The 17,226-nt window shown below is 44.9% G+C and overlaps 1 protein-coding gene across 1 annotated transcript in view; it reads left to right on the top strand.

Annotated features, from left to right (window-relative positions):
* The first annotated feature begins 226 nt into the window (after nucleotides 1-226).
* DSCAM (DS cell adhesion molecule) overlaps nucleotides 227-17,226 on the top strand; it is a 753,301-nt gene continuing 736,301 nt past the window's right edge. Inside the window, exon 1 of the mRNA XM_049709686.1 lies at nucleotides 227-365. Within this exon, the coding sequence (XP_049565643.1) occupies nucleotides 323-365 (43 nt within the window). The 5' untranslated portion in view covers nucleotides 227-322. The remainder of the gene's footprint in view (nucleotides 366-17,226) is intronic.

Raw genomic sequence — 17,226 nt, 5'->3', positions numbered from 1 at the left:
TGCGGCTCCGTCCACCTGCCGACCTGCCGGCGGCCCCCTGAGCTGACGGCGCACCTGGGCTGCAGCCCAGCCGGCCCGCTCTGGCCGCAGCGTTGGGCGCGGCGCCCGGGAGCAGGTGTGCAGGAGCGCGGTGCGCGGCGAGCGCAGCCCTCGCCCCGGAGCCCGGCCGTGCCGCGTGCCCGGGCGGCTCGGCAGCAGCGGCGGCGGCGGCGGCGGCGGGCGGGCGGCGGCCCCCGGGCGGGTGTAGAGCGAGCGGAGCCGGGCGGAGCGCGGGGGGCGAGGCCGGCGCGGCGCTCGCGGGAGGCCGGGGAGCAGCAGGGGCATGTGGATACTGGCTCTCTCCTTGTTCCAGAGCTTCGCGAATGGTGAGCCTTTCGGTTTGTGATGAATGTCATTTCTTGTATTGACCGGAGTGTGGGGGGATTGGATGCATGGGTGAAGTCTTTCCCTTTTCCTCCTCCATCTGGGTTGAAATTTGCAGGATTTTATGTTTTAAAAATCTTATTTATATTTCTTCGGGGAGGAGAGGAGGCAGTGAAGAGAGGACGGGTGAAAAATTGCTCTGTAATCATTTAAAGGCGCTTACCTAGCAAGGTGACAGCTCCGAGCTAACTCCTGTACTAGATAGCTACCTCATTCAGAATAAACCAGGTTTGCTGAGAGGAAGAGAGACGGAAAGATCGCCAGTTTGACACACCACAGACTGCAAGGGACATGACATTCCAAGTGCAGGCAGGTGGAGGGGTCAGTTAAGAGCGTCTGCCTTCAGATTCAAAGCTTTTTGAGCTTTTAAAACATGTGCTTTAATTCTGCTGCAGTTCATCTCCAGCAGCACGAAAAGCCTTTAAGAAAGATCTGTCCTTCTACCACCACCACCCCGCTTCTTGGTACTACAGAATCCCCACAGCCATTTATGTAAAAATATGCACTGTAGGCACTGATAAGCATTACATCATCTGAAATGTTGACAGATTCTTTAAAACACCTGTATACTTGTAGAAATGAAATCAGTGACTATTGCAAATAGCATTCCTTTCCTCATGTCCATCCAATATTATATCTTGAAATGCTTTCTTCCTGGATATTTGAAAAGCTATTTCTCTTGACTGAGTCAGATCCAATTAGTAAGTGTGACTGCACCTTTGGTTGCCTGTCACCGCGTAAATATGAACTCGCATGTATGAATGGCTTCCTCTCATCTGGGAATGAGAGGAAATTGTCATCATTTGGCATTGCCTGGGAGTAGCTACAGCTTAAATTCCCATTTCAAATTTCGGAACACAAATCTGCATAAAATGTATGACTTGCTGACAGTTAAAATTAAACCATTAAGCAGAATCCCCTACCCAGGAGGGAGGGAGGGGGAGAGAGAGAAAGGAAGGAAATCTAGCCCTTATGAGAAAATACCAGAAGCCAAGGGGAGGCTGTAAGATTTTCCTGGAAGATGCCCAGGGCAGCTCTGAGTGTTAGCTGCATATTCTTTGCCTACCAAGATAGTACTTAAAGAATCAACACACCGACAGGCCAGAGGAAATGCATAAACTTTGTAAAATTTAAAAAAAAAAAAAAAGATGACTAAGGAAAGGTAACACTGCAAGAAGGAAATCCTGAAATTAACATTAAAATGATACTTTGCTCTCTAATATAACCTAAAGCAAAGTGTTCAAAACTTTCATTTTGAGATTTCCTAGCAGGAAAGAATTGCAACAAGTTCTGACATGACACCCATCTTTCCCAGAGGGCACTATACCTCTTCTGCAGCCTCGCGGGAATTTACCTTGGGGGATAGATCTGCTTTAGCTAATGTGTGGTGATGCATCAGGAAAGTCGGCCCTTTATGCTGTTCTGCTAATGTGAACTCAGAGAAAATGTAAAAATGCTCACATACGTGTTCCAGCGCCACAAAGCATTGACGGCCTGTCTCACCTGTCAGGGCGTACATCTCTGGGCTTCTCAGAAGGGCCTGGGTTATGGGATGAAACGTAATTTCCACCCTATTGGGAAGTATGTATTTCAGGATGAGGAAAGAGGTCGTGCTTCTGATTGTCAGTCAATTGGTATCTGTTTTACAGTTTCATAGTTATATATGACAGAAATAGGTCTGGTACAGTCTCTGAAACAGGGATGCTAAAATGTGTGACTATTTTTTTTTTGAATCAGTTTTACTAAAATAATCATGATAGAGTCATATATAGTGAGAAAATTGTATAAAACCTCAAATAATCTACTCTGTGGAAAATCCGTGCCAAGGCTATGTATGTGCATTTATACTGAGTCCTAGAGCATATTATCTTCTTATACCTTTTTCAGGACCCTTAAAATTGATTGATAACCACCACTACTGATACTATAATGAATACAGGTAGATTTCACAATATGAGATATAGACTGTACATGCAAATGAATATTTTACTTTGCTGTATTACATGTTCTGATCCCATCTACCAGAAGGATATGGAATCTCATGTAAAAATGGCCCTCTCTTTATATGATGAAGCATTTAAAAAAAAAAAGGCCTGACTGTAGAGCTTTGGCTTCTTTTCATTTGTGGGGGGAACTCGCTGTAAAGAGTTTTCAAGGAGTGATGTTCAGTGCATACTGTGGAAAGGATCATAAAATAGATAGTCATGTCAAAATAAAATAAGAGTCCAGTTTGGAATGATGCCTGTTTATAGGACCATATTTCAAAAATGTGAAATTAAATGGTTCTTACCTATCTGAATGAGACTTGAAGAAAATGGAGAGATTTTTTTTCAACCATGTCATATTTTGGTCTACCTTAATTTTGAAAAATTCCTGAATGTGTATGATAAAAAAATCTATGAATTCTAATAGCTACACTGACTATTGCTAGGCCTGAAACATCAAAACGTCTGACATGATAAAAAATATATAATTGTAAAAAATGATGCAGTTTGATATTTTGGGGTACTCATAAAATAAGAAGCCCACAATGTATCTGCATTTTAACAGTAGACAACAGCGTTTTTCCTACTGATGTAATGGGATGTACATTTATTTCTTAATGAAAGCATGGTTGCTGGACAGGCTGCAGACAGGATTCAGGGTAAAACATAGAAGTCAGAGAACAGTCCCTTCATGGGCTAAATCCTTGAATGAATTGCCTCACCTGACCAGGTGCAGTCATCACGTCTAAAAGCAGTCAGCTTGTCCTGCAATGTTCTGGAAATACTCTCAGGGAGCTTCAGTTACTGTGCAAGGGAATGGGGGTCCCTATATGTGCAGATATGTCTCACAGCCTTTCCTTGGGATGGAAACACACTGCATTGTGCTTTATCACAATTTCTTTGGGCTTGAACTCTGACGAGAATACTCTAGTTTACAATTCTTGTTAAGAGCATAGGTGGGCTTAATGAGCAGATTTATTCTATATAATACATTTTTGTTAGCATCCTTGATTTCTGTTGTTATGTACACAGAGGTCCCTGACATCATCCTTTCCTGAGCCGTGCAATTCTGGGCTTTGCCGCTTTGCCATTTTCAGGGAGCTTGTGGAGCTTAGAGAGGGCGGGTGTTGGGAGAGAGAAGGGTGCTCGTCAAAAAGAAAGTGGGCCGTGCAGCACCTTTCTGCATCCCCTGTCATCTCCACAGGGAATTACGTACCGCAAACTTATATTTTATTTAAATTTAGGAGCAGACATTTATGAGTGCAAATGCAGCTTCAGGGTTTTAAGGTGATCTTTATTTAATTCATGGAAATATGTGGAAGTAAAAAAAAAATGTTATCAGGTGACTAATTTCAGGGCTTGCTCCCCACTTCTCCCTCTCCTATTTTTATTAAGGAGATTTAAATTCCACCCCAGAATTATAGAGTTCATAAAAATTTTCTAGGTCTCTTAAGCTTGGGTGCCCCTACAAGATGCCCCGTGTAGGAAAACAAAATGCCATGCAGACCTTCATTAAATGCCAGCCGATCCTTCTCCACTCCTTACTCTCTCCTGAATGCCACTTTGGTGTGCCCGCAGTTTGTTGCTGTGCGTCAGTGACTCACTGGGCAGAACTGGTCCAATACAGCACGCTGATAGGGGAAAATAATTGTGACCAAGAAAAAAAAAAAAAAGCCAATCTAAATCCCTGATTCCTGGACCTCCATGTAGCTGTCAAAGTGTTTTATCACTGATGTGTCTGGGATGAGATGCAATGAGTATTTCATAAAGAGACTCAATGCAATGGGCATTGAAACTCCATGTAAAGGAGAGAGAAAAAAACCAGGGAAGGTCATTTTATAAAGACCTAAGAACACTGCAGGAGACTGGAAATTTATGTTTGAAAAATAAAACGATGGATTTCTCAGTGGATGCATTTACAAAACGATGGCAACCAAATTTCACAAAATTAGCCGAATCCTACGGCTGAGATTCTGAATGCGCCTCATAAATAATTAACAGGCAGTGGCAATAATACCGTTAGCATTAGGTAGGGCAGAGCAGTCGGCAGCGCTTCCAGAGGCGAGCACTCGCGCGTTCTGCGTCCCCTGGTTGTTTGGCGGGGCGGCCGGAGGCCCCGGGCGTTCGCAGGAGGGCGCTGTGTCTGGTTATTTTCTTGGCGCTGCGCTGCCGCGCACGCTGGCTCCCGGGACCAGCTCCATCGGCGGCCTGGGAGATGGTGAGGCGGTGCTATACCTTCACGTCAGTTGTGTCCCTGCCACAGGACACTAGTGGGCGGCAAACCTCACAAGACTGGTGCAGCCAGACTTCACGGGCAGACGAAGTCGCCGCCTCCGAGCAGCGGTGCTCTCTGCGCGGCGCGGCGGCCGGAGGCTCTCCTCCCCGCGGCTTCTTAAGTTCGCCGGGCCCAGCCTCCCGGGTCCCGGAGTTCAGCCCAACAGGAGCCACGAATGCAAAGGCTACGGCCGGCGAGGCAGGGTCCGACGTCTTTGTTTCCAGTTTTCCCCAGGAGGCCGGTGCTCCCGCAATCTGTTGCAATCTCGAAGATGCAGAGAAAGGGAAAGGCGGTGTCCGGGGCTGGTGGGCCCGCGGACCGTGCGTTCGCATCCCACCTTCCCTTCCCACTGGCTGGGGAGCCCGGCCCCGCGGGCGCCACCTCTTGGCGGAGGTGGCTGCTCGGAAGCAGCCCCGCGCCTGATTGGCTGACCTTCCAATGTCATTGCGGGAGGCCCAGCCCGCTTCGCCGCCGCTGCTGGGGATGGAGGTGAGGCTCCGCGCCGCTCCTCTGAGCTCCCCCGTCCATCCCCGCGGCCCGGGACCGCCTCCTGCGCCCCCAGACAAACCGAGCAGCACCTGTTCGCCTGGGCCAGGTGTTAATCCTTCACAGGCCACAGAGCCGGGCACAGAAATTCTCATTTTAAATTCTCATCTTCTCCTGCCCCCCCCCCCATATTTATTACTTTTTTTTCTTTCATGTTTTGAAAATATGAAAACACTCAAAGTTGCGTTTCCCTTGTTGGATTTATGGGTTAAGATGAGGCAGGGGGAACGGAAGGTTCCAGCAGCCCGACTTGTACACACTGTGCAGTTCTGAATTCCTCGGCCGGTGGCACACCGTCCACCCAGGCGGCAGGAGGGCAGGCGCGCGGATAACCAGTTTTGGGTACAGAGGTTAGACAGCTTCTGATCGGGATATTCGGAAAGACTGGATTCAGAGACCTGCTCGCCGCAGATTAGATTCCTGCATGATCTGCTTCCCTAAAACCTTGGCCACTTCCTTGACAGTGTCTAGAGTAATCTGTAACTCTGTCTATTTGGTGCCTGTTTGGCAGGTGACTGCCTCCCTTACTGGATGGCAAGGTCGGAAGGTGAGGCTCCTGCCATGCCGGGGTGTGTCCTTCGCACAGAGCAAACTGCGGGCCGGGCAGGTGGAAACAGATGTTCACTGACTGACAGAAAGAAGGGACAGGATGATGGGCAGAGCCTTCCTCCCTTCCTTCGCCCCTTCCTCTCTCCCATCTGCCTCTGTCTCCTGCCTCTTTCTTATCCTTCCTTGCCAGGTTAGCTTCTCGTCTGCCCCGTCTCTGATTCTACTATATAAACCATTGCGAGAAATGCACGTAAGCAGCAGTGTGCATTCCTTGGCCGCTGCCGTCTAGTCTGATGCACTGACTCCATGGCTGTGGAAATGCTCATTTTCTAGAAATGCTTCTGGGGGCATTTTCTTCTCTTTCCCAAAATGGATTCACATTTGGAATATGTGATGGGACTTCACCACAGTTACGTAACAATGCTAGAATTGCTTTAGGTGTTCTTTGTGACTTGGATTGGGTCAAATGTCACAGGAAATAAGTTAATAAATGCATTGGACCCCTTGTTCTCAAGCGTACGCTGCTAACTGGCACGATTGAAAATCCTATACAAGGTGTAACACCCTGTCGTGTTCTGAAAGCCAGTCAGAAACATCACACCAACACATAAGTTTCCCTAGGGGTTCCTGGGAATTCGTTTCTTCATCAAAGAGCCTCCAAGGATATCAAAACAAAGCTCAGTTCCTTAGGCCTTAATCGTCTTTAAAAAAAATCACATTACTATTTTCTTAAGCATTTTGTTGATTAATGGGTGTCTGTCTCATCATTATCTTTTTTTTCTTATTTTCCAGCAGAACCAATTGTAAAAGTTGGTTCCTTCATCAAAGTAACATGAAAGGAATATGTTTTACCATTAAAATTGTGATTTGTATCAAATATGAGAATCAAATTAGGTGTCTTGGAGCTTACAGTATTTATCATCGTTTGATTTTTGGAGATCTGTCTTTATTCTATATTGTCAATACTTATTATTTAAAAAAAATCATTCACTTGGGTTAATTTTTGGTCTTTAAGCTCCCTGGGTTATGGAAATACATATCACGGTGGAACAGAGAGGGATGAATGGAGCTGACCAGATAGACGATGAGATAAGAAGGAGGAAAGAGGCTACTACACAGAGAGACAGAATGACAGGGATTAATGAACCTCGCCTGCATCCCTATTTAAGTTATTTTTACGCAGAAGACAGTGAGTGAGATTTAAGAGTGAGCAAGCAGTCCTATTTATAGAAAGCCATTTTTAAATGCAGCGGCTGGGAAAGCGAAAAAATTGAAAACGTGAGATCACCTCCATACGAAATGCTGGCTTCCCCTACCTCCCCAGGACCATGGAGTTTTTTTTTTTTTTTTTTGGAGGAGAATAAAAGCATAACAGCCCTTGAGGAAATATTGAGAAATCGCTTCGAACTCTGCAGAATATTCTTGAAATGCTCTCAGGGCTTAAGTCCATGTCAGACTTGGGGAGGTGAGGGTGTGGAGCCAGTATCTGTATTATTTGGAAACTGGGCTTCGGTAGGTCTGAACAGAGGAATGAAGTGAAGGGAGCATGTTGAACTTGCAGGGCTGCCACAGATATTTACTTGGCAATAAGCATTGTCCTTCCTGAAGATACTCAACAGCACAGAGTGGGAGGGTGAATCTGCATGCATGTTTAGAGTAGAGCAGTTACTAAGTGTTCACATTTAGGATCTTGTGATTATTATGGGTTCCTCTATAATTAAATTTTGGAGATTTAAAAAATTGTGGCATATGCTCTTCTAATTGGCCAGTCCAGTTGGGATAGGCAGTGTCCCCACAGGCTGCTTGATTGACGTAAATGTTCCTGGACAAAGAAAAATGAACACGCTTGCTCTTAGGAATGAAATAGTCTTCTTTCCTAGGACTGCATTTACTCAGTGTAACATTTTGGTTTTACTGGCCCCAAGTGCACCTTATTTTCTGTTAAGGGTAGAATCCTGGAATTTGTATGGAAATGCTGCTGGTGTACAGGCTGCACATCTGAGCAAAAGCCAGACCGACCCCAAAGTATGATGCCGTGAAAAGCATTTTCCTTTTATCTTGTGAACAACCATCTATGCAATGGGTTGTTTTGTAGCCAATCTCCTTAGACCGTGGAACAGGCAGGTTTGATGAGGTGGTGGAAGAAGATTTGAACTAATTTATTGCAGATTTTGATTCGTATGAGCCTTGCCTCTTTTAGTATGAAAATGATGAACCAGGAAGCAGTTTTAAGCTTGGCTTTACGCAAAACTTAAGCCATTCTTCTTCTTGTCCACTGTGCATAAATACTGAATACAGTGAAGTCAGTTTAGTTCTTTCTAGGTACCTGAATCTCAAATTATGGGATGCTTGTGCAAAACCACAGTGGTAATAACACTCCCAGTGAAGAGACTCTGATGACCTCAGGGTCCCCAGGGGCCTTCGGTATCCTCATGGGACTGAGTGGTGGCTATGTTAAGTTGGGGTTAGAACCAGCATGAAGGTCCATTGGATGCTGACTGAGGTGGCCTCTGTCACGCCTTGCGGAGCCATTTCATTTGAAATGGCTGATGGCAGTGGACACTCTTACCGTTGATTCCTTTTCCTAATATTGAATAAAGCATTGATTCTTCTCACGAGACCTGCTTTTTCACTCACCGCAGGGACTTCAGGACAATGGGAGAATTTTTACAATGATATTGTTACGGAAAGGCAAAGCATGAAGATAATTAGAACCACTGCAGTTTGCTGTGTTTTTAAATTTTACTCTTTTTTTTTTCCTTTATGTAAAGACCTGAGCTCTACTGTGGAAGTTTTTGAGTAAACATACTTTCTCATCAGAGAAACTTGAGATTCATTTCTTCTCTCCACAGTCGCCCCACTGTGGCATAATTTGATCTTGAGTTCCCATAAGACACCGAAAACCCCAAGTCCCAGTCTGCTTAATTACAGTGTTTATTTCTTAATATCGTCTGTAGAGCCTTCTTAATAACCGATTTGTAGCTGCCGGCGTAGAAATAACAGTGCTCTGTAATATCACGTGTGAGACTTCAGGGATGAGCTGAAGACCTCAACAACCACAACGTACTTTACTAGTCAAACGAGCACCTCCACGCTGTAGAGAGGGTGCAGTGGTGATTTTTATCACCCCTCCTGGAACTTATCATGGCCGGTTCCTGCAAAGGGTAGCCATTTGTCTGTTTCATCGGCCAGTGAAAGGAAATGTGTGAAACGTATGAAAGGCCCTCTAAGGTACAGAATTCTTCTTTCATAAATGATTCAGGCTGGTAAAGCCAAGGTTAGCAGGGGTCTGTCTGGTGCCTTGACATGGTAGCAGAAAGTGAATAGGATGGTTAATTACCAGACGTGTACATACATATTACGACTCACCAAAATCAATAGCTATTAAATCTTTGGTGGCTACTGTTTTACTATAGGCTTGATGGACATTTACATGTAGAAACGTGGGTAGAAGCATTTTGACCTAGATGTGATCTTGGTATTTGTTTTGGGTAATTGCTTTGATCAGTGGTCAGTTCATCTATGTCTTAGGAGATCTCCTATCACCAGTCACAACCCTCCCTGATTTGTAGTCGTAAGAGACCCCTTGGTCTTCCCCCACCCGCATGGCCCCATAGCCCCATAGCCCCATCACCCCATCGCTGGGGATGGGAAGGTGAGGATACACTGTAGGCCTCTGTGGTATCAGATGCTTGGAAGCCATGGAAGTTAAGGTTTATGGGAAGACCAAGCGTGGGGAGGGAGGAAGGAGCCACCCCATGGCAGGACAGCAGGGGTGTGAGGGGGAGGAAGGAGGGTGCATGCCGACTGGAGGCCGGTCTGTCGATGCCTTGAACCGTGTTCCATTTTACGGTGCCTCCGTCGGCACCTTCCAGTTAAGGATCAGGGCCACTGGTTCTTAAAGCCCAGGTGGGCCGGGTCAGGGAGGAAGAAGCTGGGCATTTCCTGGAAGGCTTTTCCCCTATGAGCCTCTCACAGGAGACTGGATGCTGGCATTGTATTGGGAATGGGCTGTAGCTTGCAGAGCTCCTGAGGTCTAATTCCGACATGTGCCTTTGCCATCTTTTCCCTCCCCCATGGCTCCTTCAGCCTGACCGTGCGTACGGCTCGTGTGATCTTTTATATTGTTCGTTTTATAGTTGCCCAGCTCTGACCACCAGAGGGTCTGGTTCTGCAGCTCTGGGGTATGCATGGCCGAAGTATCTGTATTATTATTCTGATCCAGGTGGCATAAGCCAGCTCTGGATGGAACAAACTTGGAAAGAGGCTGCCCAGCCCCTGGCTGAGTTGAGGTAGAGGGGTCAGACAGTGGCTAGAACGTCGACCCCATAAAGCTTCATGTAGCCCCCAATGCGCTGTTGGGGAGCTCTATATTGAGTAGTGATTTATTGAGAGGGTGTATATATATATATACATATATATATATATATGTGTGTGTATATATATATATATATATATATATATATATATGCAGGGCTAGGACTTCATTGAGTGCCACAAGGATTTGGGCAGATTTGGGGAACGTTGGTGGCAGAGGGGCTGGTAACAGGGAAGACCCTGAGTAGAGCGGGGTGCGATCCCAACCAGGGACTTCCAATTTGGATGCTAGTACGTTGAGAATCATCTGTATATATATCTGTACAAATATCTATGCTTATTTGTATCCAAATGTATATAGGTGTGTGTATATACACGTACATACACATACGTAATTTTTTCTTATTGTTTTAGCATATTTGATACCCAGGTTCATTGCTAGCACGTGCTTTGCTGTTGGACTTCGGTCCTATTGTGTTTTCTCAAATAGACCCCTTCTTTGCTAGCAGCTGGAGTCCTGGCAGAGAAGCCCTCTGAACCTTAATGTAACCACACTCCTCCCAGGCAGAGATCAATAGTGGGAAACTGTTTGGGTTATTATATTGGAAAAGCATAAGAGAGGCACTAGGGCAGAACAGACAGGGCAGGAATACAGGTCTGTTTGCACCTTGAGGTTTTGCCTGGATGCCAACCTGGGAACGTTACACATGTCTTCTTTCCAATATCAGTGCACAAGTTCCTTCCAAAGCCAGGTATAAGGGGCTTGGGGAGTGTTTGCTCTTTTGGGTTTACTTGGCCTCTGCACTTTTCTTTTAGGTAAATGACCCCAGGTGGACTGTATTTACATCATACGAAGTATTGTCGTTAATGCTACGTTGTCATAAACAGAGAAAATGGCATATAAGGACATATATGCATTTTAGGCCTTGTATATGTACGATAAAATTGAGGACCGTTATTAGTGGCGGAATAATCTTTTCAAAACACCACGTCCTTGATTTTTTGAGCTAAAATAGACGTGAACGTGTGCTGGAGAGAGGCCTAAATTCAGAACCTTAAAAATAACTTCTTGTGTCCTGAGATCCTATTTTAGATCATATTAAAAATAACTTTCCCTCCTGGGCATCTGAAACAAGTTGGATGTTACAATCCTTGGGCGATTTTATTGTGATTCACTATAGAAATTATTCTTTCAGAGCGGCTGTTTTGATTTTTAGCTTTAGAAGAAAAATGGTACGAAAGACACTGTGGGCTGACGAAATGTAATTTCTGCTTGCTCATAAGTCCTTGAATTGGGGTAGACGCTATTTCTGTGCAGCAAAGAGCTCCTGCCCCTCTGTTCCTTTAGAAAGCGGGGAGGGCTTTGTGTTCAGAAGTCATAAGCTCTGCCAGAGGGGCTTTGCCGAAGAAGATATTCGTTTAAAATAGCTCACAATTCCTCTCTGGTTTGGAGTATTCACGGCCTCTGCCACTTGGACAGACTGCTCTCTCTTAAATTTTGTAGCAGACGAGGGCAGCCTTTTTCCATATGTCCTCCATGGAAAGGTCATAAGTATTTCCACCAGCAAGCTTAATAACCTTTGAGAGATCTGTGAGTGATCGTAGATGGTTAAATACTTTCCTTAGAAAAATAGAAACGAGGGACTGTGGGACTCAAATTTATTATTAGAACAAATCACCTTAACCCACAGAAAATATTTATTGCATACTTTAGTAAGTGTTGAGTACTTTTCCCTTAGGTTTCCACCTCTCCATAAGAATGAATGTTATTAGGTACCGTCCGACTAATGGCCAAGGCGGTTTAAGGCAATGCGATGAATCTATTGGTAGTGGAGATGCATTTGTGAGAAACGGAGGGGATTTCTGTATTTATTCACTTGTCATCATTTACACCTTCCTCTCTCCCTCCTTAGGAACTGGGAGCAAATATCAGGGCTTCCACGCCTACAATGAGAGTGTAGGAAGAAAGTGATATTTCCCTGGGGTCTGGAGGCCTTCTATGCCTCTATTAATTTCCTAAGTCACAGGTGGTTTGCCCTGATGTGGGCAGGTGGAGGGACACTGCTGTGATTCCCCAGCTGCTCAGGACACACTGAAGTCTGGAAGCAAGGGATGGTGTTCTTTCTGCCTGTGGGTATCCCCCTCAGGGGTTGCCTGTTGGAAGTCAGCTGTGTCTTTCTAGAAATCTCTGAATGGGGAGAGGCTGGTATTTATAATTATTTTTTCCAAATTGCACAAGCATAGGTGTTATGGGTTATTATAAAGCTCTAAACAAAGACATCAGATATAAAGTAAACTCCATGGAATTCCATGGAATTATTATTAGAGGCTCATTATTTTTGGCAGACGGGAGTAAAAGACTCCTTCCCTCCTCTTATGATCTGATCAGTTTTAGTGCTCCTGACAAACTGTGTTCTTCAGTTAAAACAGGATTCTAACCAGGGCAGCTCCACTCCCTCAGGGATATTGGGCAATATCTGGAAACATTTTGTTATCACAGTTCTGGGGCGAAGGGGATGCCACCGGCATCACTGGTGGGTGGAGCCCCGGAATGCTACCCAGCATCCAGCAATGCACAGGACAGCCCCCCGACGACAAATAAGTATCTGGTCCAAAATGTCCATAGTGCTGAGGTTGAGAAACACAAAGTTACATAGTTTAGAGCCACGCTGCTGCAAAATGAAAGATTGGTTTTGTGCTTTTCTGTGGATGCTGGAGAGAAAGCAAAGATGTTTCTTCCGAATCTCAGTTGTAACTCCTTTGGCTGCAAAAACCATAGCTGGTGATGCTTGTTACTGTTTAAGCTTTATTTACTATTTTTTTCCATGAACAAAAAGAAACAAATCCCCAATCTGTGTGTCTTCTTTTTCATCAGTCGCTAAGAACACAGATAGCAAGGTGTTCCTGGGTTCCTCCAGCCATTTTCCCCTCAAGTGATTATGCTAATTAGTGTTTGATCAGATGGTTAAATTATACTTCGATGAATCCTGCGTGCTAACCGCTCGGAATGCATTTTCTTTCGCCTGGTTACTTTGTGCCCGAGTGCCCTACGCTGCAGGCCGACAGAGGCCTGCTCATCCTGAAGATGCTGATTTCTGTTTTCAAGGCAGTGCAAATCCTCTTTGTTGCCTGGCAAAGGAAGAGGGGGTATTGTGTCACTTGCTTTCCCAGGCAAAGGCTGGACGGCAGAGGCCCCTGGGAAATGGAAACCCTGGTTAGAAAGCACCCGTTATTTGAAGGTATTAGATGCAGAGAAACTCGGAGGAGGAAGCTGTGTGACTGCAAAGGGCGCCAGCCTTTTTCTCGGGGAGACTTCCCTGTTTGCATTTCTCTCTCGTTTCCACGTGTCCTGTGAACACAAGCCTCTTGTGTCTGTGGTAGTCCTGGAGGGGTGTCTCTGTGTTTATTTCAAGTGTGTACGTCCTTAAAAAAGGAGACCGCCATTTTGTTTTTGTTTGCCTTGTGTTTTAACACCATAGCTTAGGGTGGTTCTGTTCATCCCTGAGTTCACGTAGTGAGATTGTTTTTCCAAGAGGAGCACTTTAGTTTGGGTGACTCTGAGGTTTGTTGAGTTAAATGTTTATGAAATGCTCTCTGATATAAGAAAATTTCGAATGTGTGGGGAAGAACGTGAATGAAAAATATGGATGGCAGTGTTGTTATTAATGGATTTCTACTCTACGGTAAAAGGTTGCCGCGGCTCATTTTTGTGGTTCAGTGAGCTTAGCAATGATTGGATTTTTCTTTATACCCTTCGCTTTTTTTGCCCTTTACATTCATATAATGGGATAGTCTGGTTACCAGAAATGTGAGTATTTAGACTATGTGTAGTTGTTTTTTTCCTATCAAAATGTGCATGTGTTTTGATATCGTTGGAACTTATGGCATCTTTCACTTAAGAACGGGCCAGCAGATGATACTATATATCACTGGCCCCCCATACCTCCCCCTAAGAACTGCTGGGCCATAAGAATTAATTAACATAGGGAGTAAATACCTGCTTAAATGTTCACATCCCCCTGCTCCAGAAACTGTGCAGTGTCATTTGAGAGAGTAGAATCTCTTGGTCTTCTTCGAAGAAAGAAATTCTGCTTGTAATTCTTCCCATAAAAAAAGGATTAGAGGGGCTTCCCTGGTGGTGCAGTGGTTGAGAGTCCGCCTGCCGATGCAGGGGATGCGGGTTCACGCCCCGGTCCGGGAAGATCCCACATGCCGCGGAGCAGCTCGGCCCGTGAGCCATGGCCGCTGAGGCTGTGAGTCCGGAGCCTGTGCTCCGCAACGGGAGAGGCCACAGCAGTGAGAGGCCCGCGTACCGCAAAAAAAAAAAAAAAGGGTTAGAGTAAAAGGAAATGTACACATATTGAGCATCTACAGTGTGCAGGCACTTGGCTTATTATGTTATATGTAGCAGTTATGTTTACTAATAATAGTGACGATATGTCAATAATAATAGCTGACGTTATCTATTGCTAGATACGAGGTACTACTTTAAGTGTCCACGGTATTTCCTGTAATGCTTGAAGCTTTGTGGGAAGGTAGGTATTGTTATCACCATCATAAATAAGGTGAGATTAAGTGAGTGCTGTGAACCCAACAGCTGTTAAAAGGCAGAATGAGGCCTAAGTCCATGTCTGTTTACAAACCCACACCGATATATGGCCTGCATTCATCCTCAAACAGTTGAATGAATACGTAGTTTTAATCTCAGTTTTTTTTTGCGCTACGTGGGCCTCTCAGTGTTGTGGCCTCTTCCATTGCAGAGCACAGGCTCCGGACGCGCAGGCTCAGCGGCCATGGCTCACGGGCCCAGCCGCTCCGCGGCACATGGGATCTTCCCGGACCGGGGCACGAACCCACGTCCCCTGCATCGGCAGGCGGACTCTCAACCACTGCGCCACCAGGGAAGCCCTCATCTCAGTTTTACAGAATTTGAGACCAGGGTCTGGAGATGCGGATCATCAGCCTGAGGTCAATGGGACCTGTGACTCGATCGCGGCATTTTGAGCCCATGTGGTCTCAAGTCACAGGTTTGCTTACTCCACATCAGTAGCGTCCCCAAATCTTCCAAACAAAAGCATGTTGATTCACTTGACTTTTTTAAACTTTGAAAATAATGACATTAAATTTGCTTTAAAGTTGAGCAATAAAGAGTTGTTCTGAGAAAGCAGCATGTCAGCTTTTAAGAATCAGTGTGTAAACTGGGAAAACTCATTTACTTTTCCTTGTCGACCCCCATTCACTTATTTGAGTTAAGTAAGTAGGAGACAGGTTAATTAACTTTTATCCACTTCAGTGGTAGAACTATTTCCTGGTATTATGTTCCATTGTTGGTGTGTTTAACAGTGAAATTGGAGGAGGATAACATTTATATTACATTCATATTACATGGTGGGGTCTTCCCCAACCCCCAAGTTTAAATCGTGTGTCTGTCTTTAAGTACATTACATTTCTTTTTTTTTTGAATTTTATTTTATTTTATTTTTATACAGCAGGTTCTTATTACTTATCTATTTTATACATATTAGTGTATATATGTCAATCCCAATCTCCCAGTTCATCCCACCACCACCCCACCACCCCCGCTTTTCCCCTTTGGTGTCTATACGTTTGTTCTCTACATCTGTGTCTCTATTTCTGCCTTGCAAACCGTTTCATCTGTACCATTTTTCTAGATTCCACATATATGCGTTAATATACAATATTTGTTTTGCTCTTTCTGACTTACTTCACTCTGACAGTCACCAGGTCCATCCACATCTCTACAAATGACCCAATTTCATTCCTTTTTATGGCTGAGTAATATTCCATTGTATATATGTACCACATCTTCTTTATCCATTTGTCTGTCGATGGGCATTTAGGTTGCTTCCATGACCTGGCTGTTGTAAATAGTGCTGTAATGAACATTTGGGTGCATGTGTCTTTTTTTTTTTTTTTTTTTTTTTGCGGTACGTGGGCCTCTCACTGTTGTGGCCTCTCCCGTTGTGGAGCACAGGCTCTGGACGTGCAGGCTCAGTGGCCATGTCTCGCAGGCCCAGCCGCTCCGCGGCATGTGAGATCTTCCTGGACCGGGGCACGAACCTGTGTCCCCTGCATCGGCAGGCGGACTCTCAACCACTGCGCCACCAGGGAAGCCCCACATGTGTCTTTTTGAATTATGGTTTGCTCTGGGTATATGCCCAGTAGTGGGATTGCTGGATCATATGGTAGTTCTATTTTTAGTGTTTTAAGGAACCTCCATACTGTTCTCCATAGTGGCTGTATCAATTTACATTCCCACCAACAGTGCAAGAGGGTTCCCTGCATTATATTTCATTTATCCTCAACTGAACACGATTTTCTCAATGCCAAAATATAGAATAAAAAATGTTGTTGCAATTGGGAATTGGAGACTGAAATTAGATGCGAGTTTCGCATCGGTTGAGGCTCTTATGAAAAAGACACAAATCAGTTTTGTGCCTACGCATCTGAATCTTGTCATCGCAGCTGAGTTATTTTACCGAAGTATCCACGGGACGCATATCTTGAAGAGTTTAGAAAATAATACTTAGACAGTCTTACTTCTTGAGCTTGAATGGAAGTTCTTCTGATAAGAGTAATACCTATGTGTGCATGCATGTGTGTGTGTGCACATATGTACCATGTGGTGGTAACATTCTTATTGTTCTCTGACATTTAGGTAATATGCACACATGACATATTTGTCTTCTGTGGAGTGTAGGAAATTCCATTGTCCAGGTGTGATGAACCAGCTCTGTGAGCCCTCAGAGCTGGGATGGCCTAGGCTTCCCTTAGGTGGTGGTCGCGAGGTCATGGAGTTCTGTTTATTGTCTGGGTGACCTCCTTGCACTAAACACACTGCCTGGGGTTCATTAGTGTGAGGTTCTAGCTGAGTCATGGCCTGGATCCCCCATTAGACCCTTATTTTGGAATTTTCCTGCAATCCTGTCCAATTAGCCATGTCTTGAACCTTGGAATGTGGTCCCAAGGAGGGCCTGACTGAAGAGAGATTAAAAGATGTTTGGCATCTTCTCTACTGGCTAAGTAAGTAACCTGAAGTTTATGGCTACGAAGATGCCTACAGAGGCACTTTTTTATGGAGCGCTGAATGCATGTGACTATAATAACTGC

The sequence above is a fragment of the Orcinus orca genome, chromosome 5 (assembly GCF_937001465.1).
Source record: "Orcinus orca chromosome 5, mOrcOrc1.1, whole genome shotgun sequence".
NCBI classification, from domain to species: domain Eukaryota; kingdom Metazoa; phylum Chordata; class Mammalia; order Artiodactyla; family Delphinidae; genus Orcinus; species Orcinus orca.
Note: the sequence above shows the minus strand (reverse complement) of the source record. Positions and strands in the feature narration are given on the sequence as shown.